Genomic DNA, 18,242 nt, shown 5'->3' on the forward strand with positions numbered 1-18,242 from the left:
AAGGGTTAGAAATCCTGACTGGATGGGAAGGAGATTAGCTTTTTCCTTAGTGGAATAATTTCATTTTAACAGAGGGGTCACCTCCCTAAGCTAAATGTGAAAAGAATAATAGAAGGAGTACAGATCATGGAAAAAATACTAGAAAGGCTTTGTAATAAATTTTGATATGACTTCAGAGAGTACATCTTCACTTCATGTATTTGAATAAACCCTTTACAATTTAGGTAACTAAATTATTCTATTTAAATCCTCACTTTTGTCATTGACATCACTTTTATACAACGAGTACTTTCCACCATCTGGCTGATGTATAGAATAAGAAGCATTTTCAGGGTGCTGACTCTTCTGGTCTATCCAAGTTCACTGAAGGGACCTATTTAACCCCCAAAGCATCAAACTCTATTAATATAGTGTAACCAAAAGAGCTATACTCTACCCTGACTAAAGAACTTTAAAAGAAATATCAAGTCATCAGGTATCTCAATGACTTGTTTCTTATTGACATCAATAAGATGTCTATTCTATTCAATAGAATAGAAATAGAATAGAAACATCCATGAATTTTATAAAGATGCACAAGAAGTAAACCAATGCATGAGTATAATTTGAGCTTTTTAAATATCTCTATACTTTTATTCCTGATATGAGGATTTTTAACTTAAATTTTGTCCAACACACTTTTCTCCGGATACTACTGAAATGAGTAGAGGTGAGTTCTGCATTTGGCTCTAAGATGACTTGCAAGAGTAAAGATACTTTGCTGTTTCATTCAGTGAGACCTAAAGTAATTCTGGGGTCCTTCTCAGCACGATCCTCAAAGGTTTTATAAACTCCTATACACTAATATGTCTCCATAGAATATATTGCCCTGTCAGTGACATTGACACCTAGAATGAGGAAAGTATGGGATTGAGAAATGGGGTTGGTAAAATGTGATGATTCTCAAGCCCTATCCTGTAATATAAAGAGAAAAAGAAAGAAAAAGAAAAGAAAGGCAGGGAGGCAGGAAATTGGAAGGAAGGAAAGAAGGAAGGAAGGAAGGAAGGAAGCAAAGAAGGAAAGGAGGAAGGAAAGAAGGAAGGGAGGAAGGGAGGGAGGGAGGAAGCAAGGAAGGAAGGAAAGAAAGAATAAACAAAACAAGGAAGGAGGGGAGGGAGGAAGGAAGGAAGGAGGAGAGGGAGGAAGGAAGGAAGGAAATGAAGAAAAAGATATATTTTCCTAAAGTTGAATATATGAAACTTAAAAGACCATCTATTGTTATAAATATGCTTTCTCTATTCTTCTAATATAAAGATTCCTTTTACTTTTTGAATTTTTGTAGTAAGGAAATGGCAGATTCTTCATTTTTTATGCTTGGCAACTGTATGTCAGCCTCTCCTCACTTTGTTTGGATTATTCTGGTGCATGAAATCAAGGGGACTGAGAACCACTGTACTAGCCAAAGATGAGGAGACCTGCAGTCAGCCCAGGGACCTCGGGTCTTAATCCTAATGAGGCAATAAACGTGAGCTTGGAAGTAAGTCAGTTTACTTATCTTGGTAGTATTTTTCTCATACATAGAAATGGGCTTTACACTAGAGCTTATTCAAGCTCTCTATAGTTCAAAATATAGACCCCCAGACTGGCAAAATTATCAGTCATGATAAAGTATTTCCATTTTCTAAAATGTCTGTCAATAATTTTTTTTTGTAAAGAATTTTTTTCCACCTTTGGTAGTGTGCTGAAAGACAACATCTATGAGAACACTTCACTACCAAAAATAACGGCACATTAATAAGCCTCTTGATCACAGTGTGGTGGCTGTTACTAGTTTATAAGTGGTGCTTGAGTCACTTTTCAGCAATGTGCTAAGTATTTAGAACCTTCACAAGGCAGAGAGAGAGAGAGAGGGAAAGGGAGAGCATTGGGATGGGGGGAAGAGAATATGAGAGAGGTGTGGTCTCTTCTCTTCCCCATTTGTATTTCTCCTCCTTCTTTTCTTTTCATCTATCTAATCTTGCAGAATCCTTCTTAAAATTAAACAGATGTCCTGTTCCAACCAAAAGCTAGATACACAAAGACCAAGAAATAAGTGATGAGCTTCAGGAATGCACTTCAGAACATGTGAAATAGAAAAGCTTTATAGTAATGTAACGTGTTGATTTTATTTTTCCCCAGGTACTTATAAGTTAAATAAATATAATTTAAGAAAATTATAGCACAGTCCCAGGTGACATTTAAGAATTAGAAAGGTGAATTTAAGTTTATTTTTGTGGTCTGTCAATGCATTAAAAACTAAATTCAGAAAACTATTTTCTAAGACATTGGTTATGAATATAGATGTTAAAAAACACTCTTGGGAAAATCTACCTGCAAGTGAAGGTCATTTACAATGAGTTACTGAAAAGGAATGTGAGGGGAAAAATCTACAGGTCACTATCAAATAATAAGCACATCCCCTCCCATCAAAATTGCTTTTTAAGCTCATATCCATCAGAAACATATTATATATTATTCCTTTTATCATAGTGCAAAGTTAATAGATTAAAACATGTACATTTTAGTTTTTACTGAGGAGGAGCAAGTATGAGAAAAACTTTGAGCTTAATAAATACAAATACACACAAACACACTCACATATATAAGTGGTGGTATATAATGTGATATATATGTATATATTCAGTAGAGTACTAAGAACAGAATGAGGAGAGTCTTTGGGAAATATCAGAAATAGAATGACTTTAATTTTAACAATGAGTCTATAGGAATTAATAACATACATGTCATAGTTATTTTGCATCTTATTTTAGTTAAAAAAATACGCAGTCTGAGTAAGACCTTTGTTCCACACACGTGTGTGCTGTGCATGTTCTTTCTAAGTGGGCTAGTTTTGTTCTCATGCCATGGGAGCAGGTGGCATGAAGCTGTTTTGATGAGGTTAAAAGGCTCCTCCCCTCTCTCCCCAAGCAGCAGCCTGAAGTACGTCAGCAGTAATTGTGTGCATGGCTCGGCTGTGCAGGGAGGGTGGAGGCAAAATTGATATCAAATAAGGGTATCAAACTGAGATCTAGATGTTCCATTTAAGTTGTTGCTCATTTTCATTAGCCATGCCAGGGGTGAAATGCTTATAACTTAACCATTCTCTGTAGTAAGAACATTTGTTTTCAATGGATTTATATTTTTCCTCACCATAAAGACTGAATTAGTGCTATAGTGAATATAAATGAAGGGTGTTTCTTTACCCTCTTTTCCTTTTATTATTTACTAATCAGACTTCAGCTCAGTTAGATAAAAGAGAGAGGTTCTGTTGCCTAGATGTGAGGCCTTTAATGAGGATGGGAGCCCCCAGGGAGCCGAAATCCAAAGTAGAACGATGCCGCTTTCCGGTTTCTTGCAATTTCTTCAGTTGCTTCTCCCTTTTCCAATGGGCCTAGTGAGCAGGAACTATCCAAGGTGCTAGAACGCTGGCAGCCTTGCCGTTCAATGCAGACGGATTGCAGAAACAGAGAAGAAAGATTACTGCTTATTTCAGAAGGTAGGTTCTTTGTTTCAGAATCCCTGATTAATCAGCAGCAGCTTCAACAGACTAAGGCAGCTGGAGAGGAGAAAGAGAAGCAGGAAGGGAGGGAGTCAGGGGCAGGGAGGGAGGGAGGGAGTGGAGGGAGAGAGAATGAGAGAGAGAGAGAGCTGGTTGTCACGGGGGAGGGACTATGCCACAAGCTGGGCTGCTCCAAACCTTCTGTATGTAAGTGGCAATGAGAAAGAGCATCATTTTGGCTGAAAGGAGACATTTAGAAAGGATGTTTCTGATTTTTTGTTTTCATTTATTTTTGTCTTCGCAGAATATAATCAAATGAGGTACATTAGCCAGCTTGCTGATCGCTTCTGGTCCTGTAATCATCTGTGTAGCAAAGTGGGTAAAATCATTCAATTTCTTCCCTGCTGGACCTGGAAGGAGAGGGGCTGTGTGTTCATCCCCACCCATTAGCTATGCCCTCTTTTCTCCGAATGTCGATTTAAGGAAGCAAGCACCTGTCTTCCGCCACTGCATCTTCCTAGCAAACTTTAAAGGCCATTTTATCTGATAGGAAGGACATCGAGAATGCTCTGACCTAGGGATGAAGAATCTGGGAGTCGACACTTTTCCCATCCAGACACAATGCACTTTAATTGAAGAAACACTGAGCTGAACTACAAGTCTATTTCTTATGGTGCTGGATTACTCCTACAGAACTGCCCTGAGATCAACCGTGAGAGAGGGCTCTGACAGACACAAGTCACCTTCTGGTTATTGCACTAAGCTCTCCCTGGGGACTTAAATTTTGGTATGTATCTCATTTTTCAGATTCTCTAAGCATGCTAATTGAATCCAGCACTAAGTAGATCAAGCAATTTGGTGATAAAATGGAATGGATTTTAGTTAGGGATACTTAATGCTGAAGTTTGCATGCCTTATTAGGTGGAGCAGAAATAAAGCCACAGTGAAGGCATCCAGGGCTTTAGTGAGCCTGAGGCTATTTTTACTCCCTTACCCACTTAGTTACATTACCATGGAAATGGTTAAACTAGATTTTCATTAGTAAAATAAGCCATGTTGAATTATTAAAAGCATTGAAAATGTTTTCCAGGGTATTAATTGGCATTCAAGTTGTGCATGCTAGCTATTTATCCGCTATTCCATACCATAAATATTTTACAACAGTCTCTTAGCACATTTGTGTCAGCAGTGAGAGCCCAATTTTACATTCTCAGGAAAAAAAGACACAGTACCCCCCAAAATTCAAAACTACCAGACAAACTGCAAAGCCGACACTGCTTCTTTCTGACTGATTAGACATAAACCTCTTTGAGAAACATTTTTTAATACTATTCAATGTCAGAAAGATTTTATTAGTCTCATCACAATAAATATTTCCTGTAAAACTTTAGGTGGACTTGTTTTAGTTGGGACATTGTTCTTATTTTGTTGGGGTGTCTCCATCCTAATTTTTCCAACTACTCAGCAATATTTTAAATACAAGCCATGTGGGTATTTCATATCTGGAAAAACTGTTACATAAAATAATATTTTTCACTATCATTGGGAAATACTAAAGTTGTTTTGGTACCATAGAATTGGATTTTTTTCTAAATATAGCCAAAAAATAATGAAATTCAAATGCAAAGCTTACATGATGTAGTTTTAGTCATTTTAACATCCAAGCATTTATAACCAAGTAGTGTGGAATAACAAATACAGAGAAAGAGTGAAAATTAACTCTCTTCCTAATTCTTCACATTTTAGACAATGTTTCCATTTATTTTATATATTGTCAAGCACTAATTACACAAATTAATGAGACTATGTGGTCCACAAATGCAGAAATTATTTTGTTTTCCTATGGAAAGTGCAACATACATGAGCCAACTCAGCAAAGAAAGGGACTGTGTGAAGGACACAGACAGTTTAGAGAATTAGTGGAAACAGACCAGAAATATTGCAACTGCACAAGGGACAGTGTAGAAGCCTGAGGACTTGAAGCATCTGTCAAGTTTAGAAAGAGGAGTGTAAAAATCCTAGACACAAGAAGGTTGGTTATTGTTTAAAAAAATAAATATAGACTCCCAATTCAATTAGATGGTTCCCACTGTAGCTCCAGTCAGCAATTTATTAGACTGACTACATCTACTTTGCAAATAATGCCTTGTAAGCATCTGCAACCATTTGGCCCAAGCCTCCAAAAAGTATCTCAGCCACTGGCATTTTGCATGAGTCTCTAATATTAATGGAAATGTACAATCTCTTTACACCACAGGCAAACAGCACCATGACAACCTGGAAGATGAGGGGGAGATACCAATTCATGATGCTACTGCATTAACACGATTTATGCCTATCTTACTCATTTTGGGAAGAGAGATAGTGGAGAAAAACTCACTGCAAAGTAATCTGCTTTCTGAGAAAAAAGCAATCAGTGTCTTTGTAGTCACTTTAGCAAGCTTTCTTGGTTGTAACTTCAACATTTCCCATTTTGGGCAGAACAGCTGCATTTTGATGACACTGAGAATGAGAAAATGAGTGTGACCATTTGTGGGGTAGAGAGTAGGATTTCAAGCATAATCAAAGTGAAATTATAGGAGTAATGCTTGACAAATTATAAGATTTTATCAGAAAAAAAAATTTGATATGGTTTACATGTGTTATGGGTTATAACCAGGCTAGTCTGATGATTTGGTCCTATGTGAAGTTAGCAAATTTTAAATATTAATTTGCATATGTATTTTACATATGTATCAGAAGCCTGATTATTTAAATACTTACATTTTCATACACAATATGTTTTCAAATTGGTTTGAGTACATGCAAAAGTTGTAAAAGATATTTTTCTCCTGCTAAACAAAAACAACAAAAAATAGTCAAAATTGCCTTGGGAAACTTTTATTGGATCAATACTACTAGAAAAAAAGTAGGATTCTCTATGTCAAAGAAGATGTAATGATTGGAGTAGGAAGGAAACTCAAATTTTAATAACTCAAATTCTAATAACTTCCTCACAGCATTGAGACAGGTGTGGTTTAAAGAGCTCAGAAATATATAAAGGTGGAGACCAGAAAACTTTCCCCTCTGCAAATAAAATAAAAACACAAATGTGAAGTACAATAAAAGTAAAATATTTAGGTTTCCATCAGGACATTTGTTCCATTCTATGTGCTGTGTTCTTCAGGCTGGTCACAAGTAGCATTATAATAATCGCACAAAATAAACTATCTTATTATAGCTATAAGATTATCTTGTAGGATTAACTGTGGCCTAAAATTAAGGAAGCTTCTCATAGAGCTTCAGGTATTAGGATTAGGAAGCCATTCTCTCCCAAAACAGAGCCTTTTCTCCCTCCACCAGTTAGTATATGTGGCAAATAACCAAATTAACAGAGTTGTCACAACTTTATATCTTGGAAAATAAAAGTTTCAGATGGAGAATAGCTACATAACAGAAATTCCAGATAAATACCTTAATAAAAGATAAAAGGACCTGTGCCTATGAAGTCTACTGGACTAACTTACTCAGATGATACTAGTACCTATAAAGCTCTGCTTTTGGTAAATGGAGATAAATTGCCCATTGGAAGGCTCTGCCTGACAAATCAGTGTACATGTCCATTCTAGCCAGTCCTTATAGAACTGCAGTGGTTGATATCACAATGTATGAAATTACACTCATGAAGAAATTTGCTCTGAAGCAAAGAGAAAAGAAATGCTTAACCATGTATGAGAAGGAAGATGGAATGCCTAATATTTATCTGACTCTTTGTACACCCTTGATTCAACAATATCTTGGAATTAATCAAAAGCCTTCTATACCTTGGGGAACTCAATCTGGATATTAGTTGGTGCCACATTAAATACCTTCTGGTAGATGGAGACCACACACAATTGATACCTTAATTTACAATGGGAATAGCCCACATAAATCTATAATCTTAGTTTGATTCTTTTGCATACACATCTTTCTCAAAAATCCTGCTTTTTTTTAAGCTTCGGAACTAAGGGTCACATAGTGTCTTAGCTTCTTGACTTCTCTGGATGGAAGCAGTAGCAGGAAAGTATAGAAAAAGAAAAAACGAGTTATTTTTTAAATATTTTAATGTTTCTATGAATTCTATTTTGACATAGCAGACTTAGCTTATGCTCCACATGTGTATATAATGGGTAGTTTTATTTCAGTGGAAACAATTGTAAAGAAATGGAATGTTACTTTCAGCTCTAGGTTCAGCATTGGTAAAGTATAATGATGGCCTTGCACAAAAGAAAATAAGAAAATGGTTAACTCAATAAACAGTTAAATGCTTAGTATTTAACTTATGGTAAGAATTAAACCAGTTTAATTTGGTGCAATTTAGCCGGCTGGAGTGAAATTTCAAATTTTGGGAAGTGTCACAGTATTATTCAAAGTGATCTTTGTGAAGGGTGTGGTCAACATGATGTAAATAACAAAGTGAAAGAATAAAATAAAGCTGAACAATTAACCATGCAGCTGTGTGAAAGCCAACATCTTTAACTTATATTAGAATGGCGATGATTCTAGATACAGTAATCTAAAAACTTAAACAAAAAGAGCCTTTTGTGAATGCAGAATACCACAGTGGAGGAAAGGCAGAGAGGGAGGATGTGAAGGTATCTGTAGATTGTACAGGAAATCCGATCTCGGTCATTTTAGGTGCTTTCCCAGGAGGGTCCCTGACACAAATTTTAAATGTTGGCCACAAATTTCAAGGAATGCACACACAGTGTTGCACTACTTGTATCAACATTGTGCATTGCAAAGAGAACACATCTGTCTTCTGAATGAAGACCATGGATGCTCGTTTTCAACCAATGCTCAGGGAGCAGGGAAGGGGCTAAAATATCTAATTTGTTTTGAGCAAAAATGGCAACAGACTCAAAGAACTCAATTAAAGGGGATGAACTCAATTAAAAGGGATGCCTGTAGAAAAGCCAGAGTTCCACCTTAGTCTCACCCATCTGTTGTCCCAATACCCCATGCACCAGTTAATGATCCAGTAAGCCAGTTTCCCTTATTTACTGAGACAGAGCTAAAGATGCTACCTGGAGGAGAGGGGCCATTTGCTCTTAACAAATAGAGTCTTCTAGGATGCTGACATAGGATTAGATGTTCAAGGCAAGTCTTTATAAAATTCTTGCATACATAATTGTCATTTAAGGGCCAGACATAAACTTGACTTAATATCTAACTGCCAAAATGCAGCCAAGTTTTTGGTGGTTTATAACATACCTTATTCAGTATCTATCTTAGGTGTAAATATAAATTTCTGAAAAACAAAGAGATTTATGGTTGTACTTGCCTGTAGGTTCTCACTGCTTTGAATTGGTAGCAATTGTAATGAAGTAGACAATAAACATAAGGTTCTCTTTTCTCTAGTGAGGCCATGAATCTATTTACTCATAGTTCAGTTGCCTGAGAAACACTTTTAGCTTGGACGGGTGGAGATCTAGGGTTTGAGAGATGAGATGAGCTTCGTGGTCCATATGTCCCAGTTTCTTTATTTTCTAGATGTGGACAATGGGGGACAATGGTTATGTGGAGCTGTCCATATAGATTCGATTGGGGGAAGAATGTATGAACTCCTAACCTGGCCTGCATTTACACATTTACACATGCATGTTTAAGGAAGTTGCACTACAATAAACATTGTACTCACCTTTGTTTCAAAGTAAAATTACATTTATCAAGGAGTTATATTATTATTAAATATAATTCTAGCCACTTTTAAGAATTGGGAAACTAACAGTAATGTTAGTGACTATTAATTATAGTTAAATTTATGGAATACTTTTATGCATTTCTGACTTAATACTCACAACATGAGTCTATTCCAACCACTATTTTTTTTAATGTGGAAATTGAAGTTTAAAAACAGTAATTAACTTGTACGAAGTCTTAGAGCTAGAGGTGCCTTCACTGGGGTTTCTAGGCCATTCTGCCAGCCTCTGTATCCATGCCCTTCAGGACAACCTCACAGCCTCCTCAATATTACAAACTATTATACTTTTTACATGTGGACAAGTAAACAAAGAGGTGTGATGTTTAGACAATGATAGGGCCTGTGACCATTTTTGGAGACTAAACATGATTGTTGAAAAATGTTTCTTGTTCACCCTTAAAAATAGTGAAAATAAAACATGTATGACCAGCTAGTGAAGTCCACCTAAATCAACACTAGTCACAAGTATTGCAATTATTTATTTATTTTGCTACAACACTGCCATGAAGACATCTAGAGGGTCACAATTCTGCCTTCATTAGGGCCTTTCATAACACATGCTCAACAAATAACTTGAAAAAATGAATGGTCATGGAATTTAATACTTTTCTAGAATTAGGTGGCAGGAGCATGTGTACAAACATTTATTCAATTTTTATTACTTTGAAGTTTTACTAGATGTCATTGTTCATTTTCATCTCAAAAAATTTGATCTCCTTTTTTTTTAAAAAAATGCATCTTTCTATAGTGTAAATACTTTATAATATTATTAGTTAATAATTTCTCAGAACAAAAATAATTTAAATTCCAGCCAATTTGAAAGACCACTTAGGAAGGTAATTAACTTTCAGAGGTAAACAAATAACCTTATTGATATTTGGAATATATAAACTGCATAGGAATCTCTGGTGTCATTTTGGTTGGAGGAAAACTTAAGGAAAAAAAAACCTCTGGGTAATAATGCCTTATTCAATTGGGAAATATACAGTTTTGCTAGAGGGCAAAGAAGGAGTGATCATCTTCCAGCCGGAGGCACTATCTCTAGAATTCTTGTAATAATAACTTGGCTTGCTTAACTTGAGTAGAATTAATTGTCGTGAAGTTATGCTGATCTTTTTTATCCAGGCACTCCTAGTGCTAAAGTCCTTGGTAGAAGTGAATTCCTGACAATGGCAATGCTTTAGCTCTCTGAGAATCATTTTCTTGTATTTTTCCCCAAATTGCAATCATTTGTAGCATTAATTTACTATTCTTAGTGTCCATCATGTAAGCATCTAATCTGATGGACTGATAGTAAAATACAATTCAATTACACCAGATAGTTGGAATTAAAAGGCCATTTCATTTGCTAACCCATTACAGCTTACCATAAAACAAAACATACAAAAACTTAACATAAAAATCAAGAGTCAATAAACAACCTTTTGTAGACTCCAGTTTCAATAATTTCTTAGATAGGAGAGAAAAATCCTTAAATTCAGGAAGGGTTCCAAATCAAATATGGATTGACTGGCAGCTGAAATGCTAATGAAGTCTGATGGGAAGTAAAATTTCCATAGTTATTATCCAGGTTTTGGAACATGATTATATCTGTAAAAAAATCAGAATGAAAATTATTTGTAATTGAAAAAGTGAAAGTCTGGGAATTTTACATCAAATAGTTGGGCTGATATTTTAAAAATATCTTTCTAAGTCTTGTAAAGAAAGTAAAACATGCAAGGGACTTGATAACTTTTGAATGGAGAATTTTTTTCCCCTTGTTAATTGACTCTGCTTTTGGTTTTTTAATCTGACTCAATTATACCAGTTTCTTATTTCACAATTAATATGCAATTAGGACAGTAAGGCTTCCTTCCATCCATCTGTCCATCTACCCATCTAGCCACACATATCCATTTGACATTACTATTGCTGCCAGTTCATACTTTTTAATGATAATATTAGCTAATAGTATCATACACTTACTATTGTTGAACTCTATTCTAAATTATTTACAGTCTTCATCTCTCTTAATCTTCACATCAGCAGGAGGTAGGAGTTATTACTAGCATCATTTTACAGTTGAGAGTAATATATACTAGTTGAAATTCCTATGCTTTTTTGTTTTGTTTTGATTTAATTTTGGTTTCTCAGTAATCCCTTCTGAGGCTCAAGTTTTGAAAACTTCATGTAACAATGAGACAACAGTTGTCAGTGCTTGAATTACCAGACTGGTCAGGACTAATGTGGTCCTAGTGATCTATGATACCTTAGTTGTAGTATGAAGGCATTATGGAGGAATATTATGGAAAGAAATGAAGAGTTAAAAAGGATTCGTTTCTAGACAAGTTATATTAGAAATGTGTTTTTCTTTTACTACAACTATATTGTGCATACATAGTTCAGATTCATACATTTTAATTTCAAAAACTAAGGAAAGCACATATATGTACAAAAGTTCTTTCCAAATAATTACATCATTTTGCTTGAAATTGAACAGAAAAGTATTTATGGCAATCAGAAATACACGAAGCTTGGATCTTATATACCTTCTTTGTGTGAAAACACATTTTAAGAAACAAAATTATTATTGTAGTTATGCAAACCGAATGTTTAACTTTGCATACAGTATTTACACCTTCCCATCATCTTTTAGTTCAAGAGCTTTGGCCTTTGTCCTGCTAGTGTTGCTGCTTTGAGAGAAGGTTTGCTACTCAGGTAGCACTTATTTAATATTTACTTCAAATATTCTGGTTGTAATTATTCTAGTGAGATATTTTCTCCAATTGGATTTGGCCATAATCATTGGAGTTTTGAGTTGTTAGGGATAATAAACAGCACCTTGCTTTTTTCCCCACCCTGGATAAAAGTAAAATGTGTGCTCACCCTGCAGGCAGTGTTCCTCTTTACATGATATCCTCCAAGATGATGAGTTCTAATCCTGAGGAAGACCCTTTGGACACATTTCTCCAGTACATTGAGGATATGGGGATGAAGGCCTATGATGGCTTGGTTATTCAGAATGCATCAGATATTGCTCGAGAGAATGATCGCTTGAGAAATGAAACTAACCTGGCCTATTTGAAAGAGAAGAATGAAAAACGCCGAAGACAAGAAGAAGCAATAAAGCGGTAAATATAAATAAAATTGTTTCGAGTTTTGTGCATGTGAGAAAGTCCGTGAGGGCTGCTAAAGTTGTGATGTTGTCACTTGGTCAGAAAAGGTCTTCCAGAGTCAGTTAGACTTAGTGAGAGCATATGAAAGTGACCCCTCAACTATAACAAAAACACCACCCACCCTGCCAACAGCATCCTTAGTTAACAAAAGTTATTTCCTTGTGTGTGTGCATATGCAGCTACAGACAGGATGGGGAAAAATTCAATTTCCTCTGAACAAAAGCTCATACTCAATAACCTCTTGGCAAAGATGCAAGGGAACACACAAAACCTTTAATAGCCCAAGATTGATGAAAATCCCTACCTTTAATGGCCTTTGGTTATAGTTCTTACCTTTAAATGGAGCTCATCTTCTTTCTAGATTATGGCCAAGACACATCAATAATTATACTTATGTGAGCCTCTGAAGGCAGGTAGAATCCTCAGGGTGTGCTCTCCCTATGCAGACTTTTATGGCTGTTGAATTTCTTGTTTGGTTCCAAGTGCCACAAGTTTGTTCAAACAGAATTACTTTTATGATGCAAAACCTACCAGCTACTAGCTGATAAGCCCCAGATGGTGGCCTTCCAAATTGAGGTTAAATTTCCTAGATCGCCGACACCAAAAGAAGAATGCATATCTTTTGATTTTTTAAAAAGAATGTTACAATATTTTCAGTTTGCATGTGTGTGTCTTCTGGTGGTACAGGGAGACACCTGTGTCAGATGGAGTCCTGTTTCTTCAAATAAAGTTCATTTACTAAGTGCAAAATCCAGAATATAGGGACTTAATCCGTATCAATTAACTTGATAACTGAATAATAATATAATATGATAGATATTTTGATGGTTCATTGGGAGATTTTTCATCTAATCTGGCATTAATACTTTTGCTTATCATCTCTGAACGCTATGATATTTAAAAAACCAAAATGTTCTCTTAAAATGAATTATTCATGCTTATAAAGAAGCTATGTAAGATCACACTACTCCAATAATTTAATTAAAAATAACTTTATGGAGAGAGAGAGAGATGATTTGAAAGCAAAAAACTAGAAATAGAAAGGAATGGTGTACAAGATTGTTTTAAAAGAGAACACTTTTTTCTCTGGACTATTAAAATGAAAATATATTATCAGGTATAGAAATGGCATAATTGATCAACATTTTCACAATTGCATGTATTTATATTTAAAGTCAATTTGTTGTTGAGGACTGTTATTTTGATTTCTAACCAATTTTGACTGGTATCATGATTCTTTTCTAGAGTGTATAAATGCCTTCTTAGGACATTTTTTTTTCTGTGAAGTATTTTTGATGGACATTTTTTTGTGTGTGAGTATTTAGAGTCTGAGTTTTCTAAAATTCAGAATACAACGGATGGCCTACATGTTTTTGAAAGTAACTTCAGAACTCTAAAGTCTGAAGTTTGTAATCTTGGCATTAAAACTCAATAATAAATCCTTTTCTATAAGCATATAAATAAAATTATTTTCTGGATCATCCATTAGCTTTTACAGAACACCCAAAGTGTGCTTATCACTCTTCTACTAGCTTCTGTATTTCATTAACGAGCTTCAGTAAGTTTCTATTTAAAGATTCATAGTTGTTAAGACAACAAAAATGGCTAATTTTTAGGTGCTTAACTGTCAAGTGTTCCAAAAGGGGCATAACCTCAGAGGACTAAAGTCCAAGGGACTTAGGAACAGAAATTTAGGTAGACGGAGACACAGCAAAACCCTGTCATTACATAATAAGTGAGGTCTAAGTAATCCATTTATGTGAACTTTGAGTTGATTCCTGCTAGTCTGATAAAGCAGTATTTTTCAGAACTATGTTAATAGCATAAAAGTAAAGATAACTCAGATCACACATTGAACTGAAGAAGTCCCACATGATCTAGACACATTCACTTCTACTCTCCCCAAAAGCAGAAGATAAAATTTTAGTCCTACTTGAGAATAGAGCAAAAGGCAGAAGTACATCATTTTGTTGTGTCCTAACTGTTGACAGATAACGTTGGTTTGCATTGGGATAATAGCAGTAAAGGTGGTGTAAAATAATCAAATTATGGGCACCATTTGAATTTTCTGATTGATGAGATGCAGTAGTTGAGCATGAGAAAAGAATTAATTAGAGGTGGCCCTCAGGTTTGTTCTGTTGTTGTTTTCTACTTTCTTTTGTTTCTGCCTAAGCTAGCAGAATGATGTTTCCATTTAATGCAATGGCAAAGACTAAAAGGGGAGCAAGTTTAGGGTAACTGATGGGGGGACAGGAGCTCAGCTTTGGTATGACGATTTTATGAAGCCTTTTAAATGTCCAAGTGGAGGTGATGGAAAGGCAGTTGAGTAAAGAATCTGGAGCTATGGTACAATTCCAAGCCGAAGGTACAAATGTGAGAGTTGTAGTCTATAGATTTCACGATCACGAGCCGAGGACTTAAATTTAAATAGAGATGATAAAAGAACCCAGGATTGCCCCCTGGAGGCACCTGCTTGCTCATATGATAGGAACAGTGGAAGAATTCAGTAAGAACGGTTAGTGAGAGGGGAGAACCACAAAGGAGTATGATGCCTTAGAGTGAAATGTCAAAGGCTGATATATCATATATGTTGAAGCCCGAGAACTGACCATTGCTTTTTACCACATTTGTGTTATTAATAAGAACAATTTCATTGAAGGGCTGGGAACAAAACTCAATGGGATTATGTTCACAACAGAATGAAAATAAAGGATTTGAAGCAGAATATAAATAATTATTTACAAATAATATATTTATATTTATAAATAAATAATTTATAAATAATATATTTATATTTATAAATAAATAATTTATAAATAATATATTTATATTTATAAATAAATAATTTATAAATAATATTATATTATACTATAATAATATTATATTATCATTTATATATCATTTATCACTGCAACCTCTGCCTCCCAGGTTCAAGCGATTCTCCTGCCTCAGTCCCTCAGCTGGGACTACAAGCATGCATCACCATGCCCAGCTAATTTTTGTATTTTTAGTAGAGGTGGAGTTTTACCATGTTGGCCAAGATGGTCTCGATCTCTTGACCTCATGATCCGCCTGCCTCAGCCTCCCAAAGTGCTGGGATTACAGGCGTGAGCCACTGCGTCTGGCTTTTTTTCTTTTTTTAATAAAAATTTTGTTCCTGTAAGAAGGGAGAAAATCAGCATATTTAAAATGTGGTTGTGAATGATTACTGCAGAAAGAGAAATACTGATGACTTAGAGAAAGGGAAAAATTACTGTTACAGTGTCCTTGAGTAGGTAGGAAGGGAGGCGTCTAGGACAATTTAGATGGAGCACAGACTGCTCAGCCCTGGTAAGAGGACAGATGCCACATTATGTGGATGAATATATAATGAATGAATGAAAGACTAAAAACTGGCATGAAAAGTCCCCAAACCTGGTTCTCTAAAGTCAATACATAGATTTAAATCAGGAGCCAAATTATGGAGGTAAAATTTGTGAAAAACCATCAGAGCAGCAGAGAATAGTAGAAAAAGAAACAGAAAGGTGGAATTAAAGAACAGTCCCTTCTCCCTGTTTCTCCAAAAGTTTCAGTACAGTTAAAGCTGCCAAGTGGAGAAGAGCTGGAGGCTTGGGTCTAGGATAAGCTCTAGTCGGAAAATAGTGGGCTAGGAAAGTAAACCAAGATGGAAGCCTGTTCCATGCCTGCGCTGCGGAGGCACAGAGGAATCACTCCCATCAGGACACACTCAGACCTCACCTCAAAGACAGTCACAGGTAGAGACTCAGATGGCAGCAGGAACCCTGACCAGGTGAACACATGGGAGACAGTCATTTGTGGGCCATGCCTCAAACCTGGTGAGGTCAATCATATCTCAAACACTATTTTATTACCGTCCTCACAGTCAGCACGTGCACTAGGATTTGAAAAATGTAGTACGTGTCTTACTATCTAGAACCTTCCTTTCTTTCCTACTCTCCCTCCCCCAATATATTTTTCTAGAATTTTAATTTAAAATATAAATATCTTTGGAGGGGGCAGAATACTAGTAAAGCTTTCTAGTTTTCGAGATTTCTCAAGTGTCTTTCTTTTCCAAAATCAGGACCCATGTACAGTGTGAGGACAGAGACAGTATCTGGATAGGTAAGGGAGGAAGCTGGAGAGAGAAAAGTGAAACAGGCCAAAAAAATAAATAATAAACAAATAAAAAATAGGACAGGAGGAGGAGGCTAAAGTCTTAAACCTCCTTATGATGATAGACTGGCGTCTGTCCTGCTGGCCTATTGTTTACAGTTAGAGCTGTGGAATCTCAAGTGATCTAGTCTCAGTACTTACAATAACGTCCAAATTCAATTTTATTTGATTCATATGGTGACTGGATATCTTGGAGTTCTGACAATTTAAAAATAATAACAGTCTTTTATTATTTCCTCAGACTACAATTTTGGAATTGCTGCCATGTTCTTAATAAAAAAAATGTGTTTTTAATATTTTGAGAAAGTCCATAGCAAGATCCTAGTCACAGTGGCATTTTGGGATTCCAGGGATGGTGAAAGATACAGAGGACCAACATCTAAACCTAACACATGTTTTAATATTTTTAGCATGCAATTTACATTGGGTAGAGACAATTCAATGAGGCATTAATAAACATAGCCTAATTACTTAAAATTATGTAACATATCTGCTGGATGCTTTTAAAAAATATACTGCTCTTTAGTGTATAGAATATACATGCTGAAAATCTAAAGATGGGGCATGTTTGACCTTGAAAAGGCATTGATGATAATTCTCTGTGAAATATGCCAGTTGCAATTTCAGAAACGTGCAGACTGCCAAGGATTGCTTAAAAAATGGAAATAGGATTTCATATGATTGACCTTCTGGATCACATATGCGCTGAAATGCCTTTTGTGCTGAAGCTGGGAAGCTTAAAACACTGAGCTCTCAGAAAAAGAATATCCTCATCACTTTCTCAGTGTTCTAAGTCACTTAGGCTTTCTGAGCCCAATTCCTTATTTTTAAACTATCCTGAGCACCTTGTCACTATTAACTTTCTCATACCTTCACTTCCATTTCTCAAATGGGATTTTACTCAAAAGTCTGGCTGGGTGAAAAAATATCAAATAAATAAAAAGTGATGCTCTTAGTGTTTTTCTTAACAGCTTCAAATAACATTTGGTGAGAAAGAGAGAAAAAGACTTAAAAGAAACAAGTTAATGGAGAATGAAAAAATATTTTAGTAGCTCATCTTTTCTGCTATTTTAAATCCTAATGGTTTTGTGCAGGCACTGTTAAATGAGATTTACTTTTTTGTGAAAAACCTATAAGAAAATAAACACACAAAACCTATAGCTTCACAGAAATGAGTTCTCTTGAGATGGGTTGCAAAGTCCCAGTTTATCATGTGAGTGAGAGAAAAGGTAAGAAACAGGAAAGATAGTCGTGTATTGAACCATTGACACACTCAGGAACCAGCCAATGAGAAGAAGGCAAGTGACCGACGAGAACAGAGTCCAGCCACAAACATCCCTTAAGGCGGTACCTGGGTGTATCTGTGAACACCTTCCTTGGAGTTGACTATTTACAGGCCACCAAGTTTAGGCCATCAAGTGACGATATTCACTGAGAAGGACAGGCAATCCAGAGATCATCTGGTATGCTAAATGCACAAAAAGTCCCTTCAAACAAAGTTTTCTTTCTTAAATCTGCAACTGGTCCCTGCACTGTCTCATTTTGCTATTAGCTATAGTATTTTAAAAACAATATAGGAAACATCCTTTAAATTGAAAGCAACAAGAAAATCTGTTCCCAGTACATGTCTTTCTGAGCATCATATCTACCATAGGTAAGGGTAGGATTTTTT

At 35.7% G+C, this 18,242-nt stretch overlaps 1 protein-coding gene across 4 annotated transcripts in view; it reads left to right on the forward strand.

Annotated features, from left to right (window-relative positions):
* Positions 1 to 1,186: 1,186 nt before the first annotated feature.
* The window catches only part of NYAP2 (neuronal tyrosine-phosphorylated phosphoinositide-3-kinase adaptor 2), a 332,390-nt gene continuing 315,334 nt past the window's right edge, over positions 1,187 to 18,242 (forward strand). For 2 of the 4 annotated variants that reach the window (XM_030802952.1, XM_030802951.1), the window contains exons 1-2: positions 3,722 to 4,304; positions 12,115 to 12,352. In XM_030802952.1, coding sequence (XP_030658812.1) covers positions 12,132 to 12,352 — 221 coding nt within the window. In that variant the 5' untranslated portion in view covers positions 3,722 to 4,304; positions 12,115 to 12,131. Of the gene's footprint in view, positions 1,517 to 2,968; positions 3,515 to 3,721; positions 4,305 to 12,114; positions 12,353 to 18,242 lie in introns of those variants that run through there. The other 2 variants (XM_030802950.1, XM_030802949.1) reach the window with 2 other exon arrangements.

The sequence above is a fragment of the Nomascus leucogenys genome, chromosome 22a (genome assembly GCF_006542625.1).
Source record: "Nomascus leucogenys isolate Asia chromosome 22a, Asia_NLE_v1, whole genome shotgun sequence".
NCBI classification, from domain to species: Eukaryota; Metazoa; Chordata; class Mammalia; order Primates; family Hylobatidae; genus Nomascus; species Nomascus leucogenys.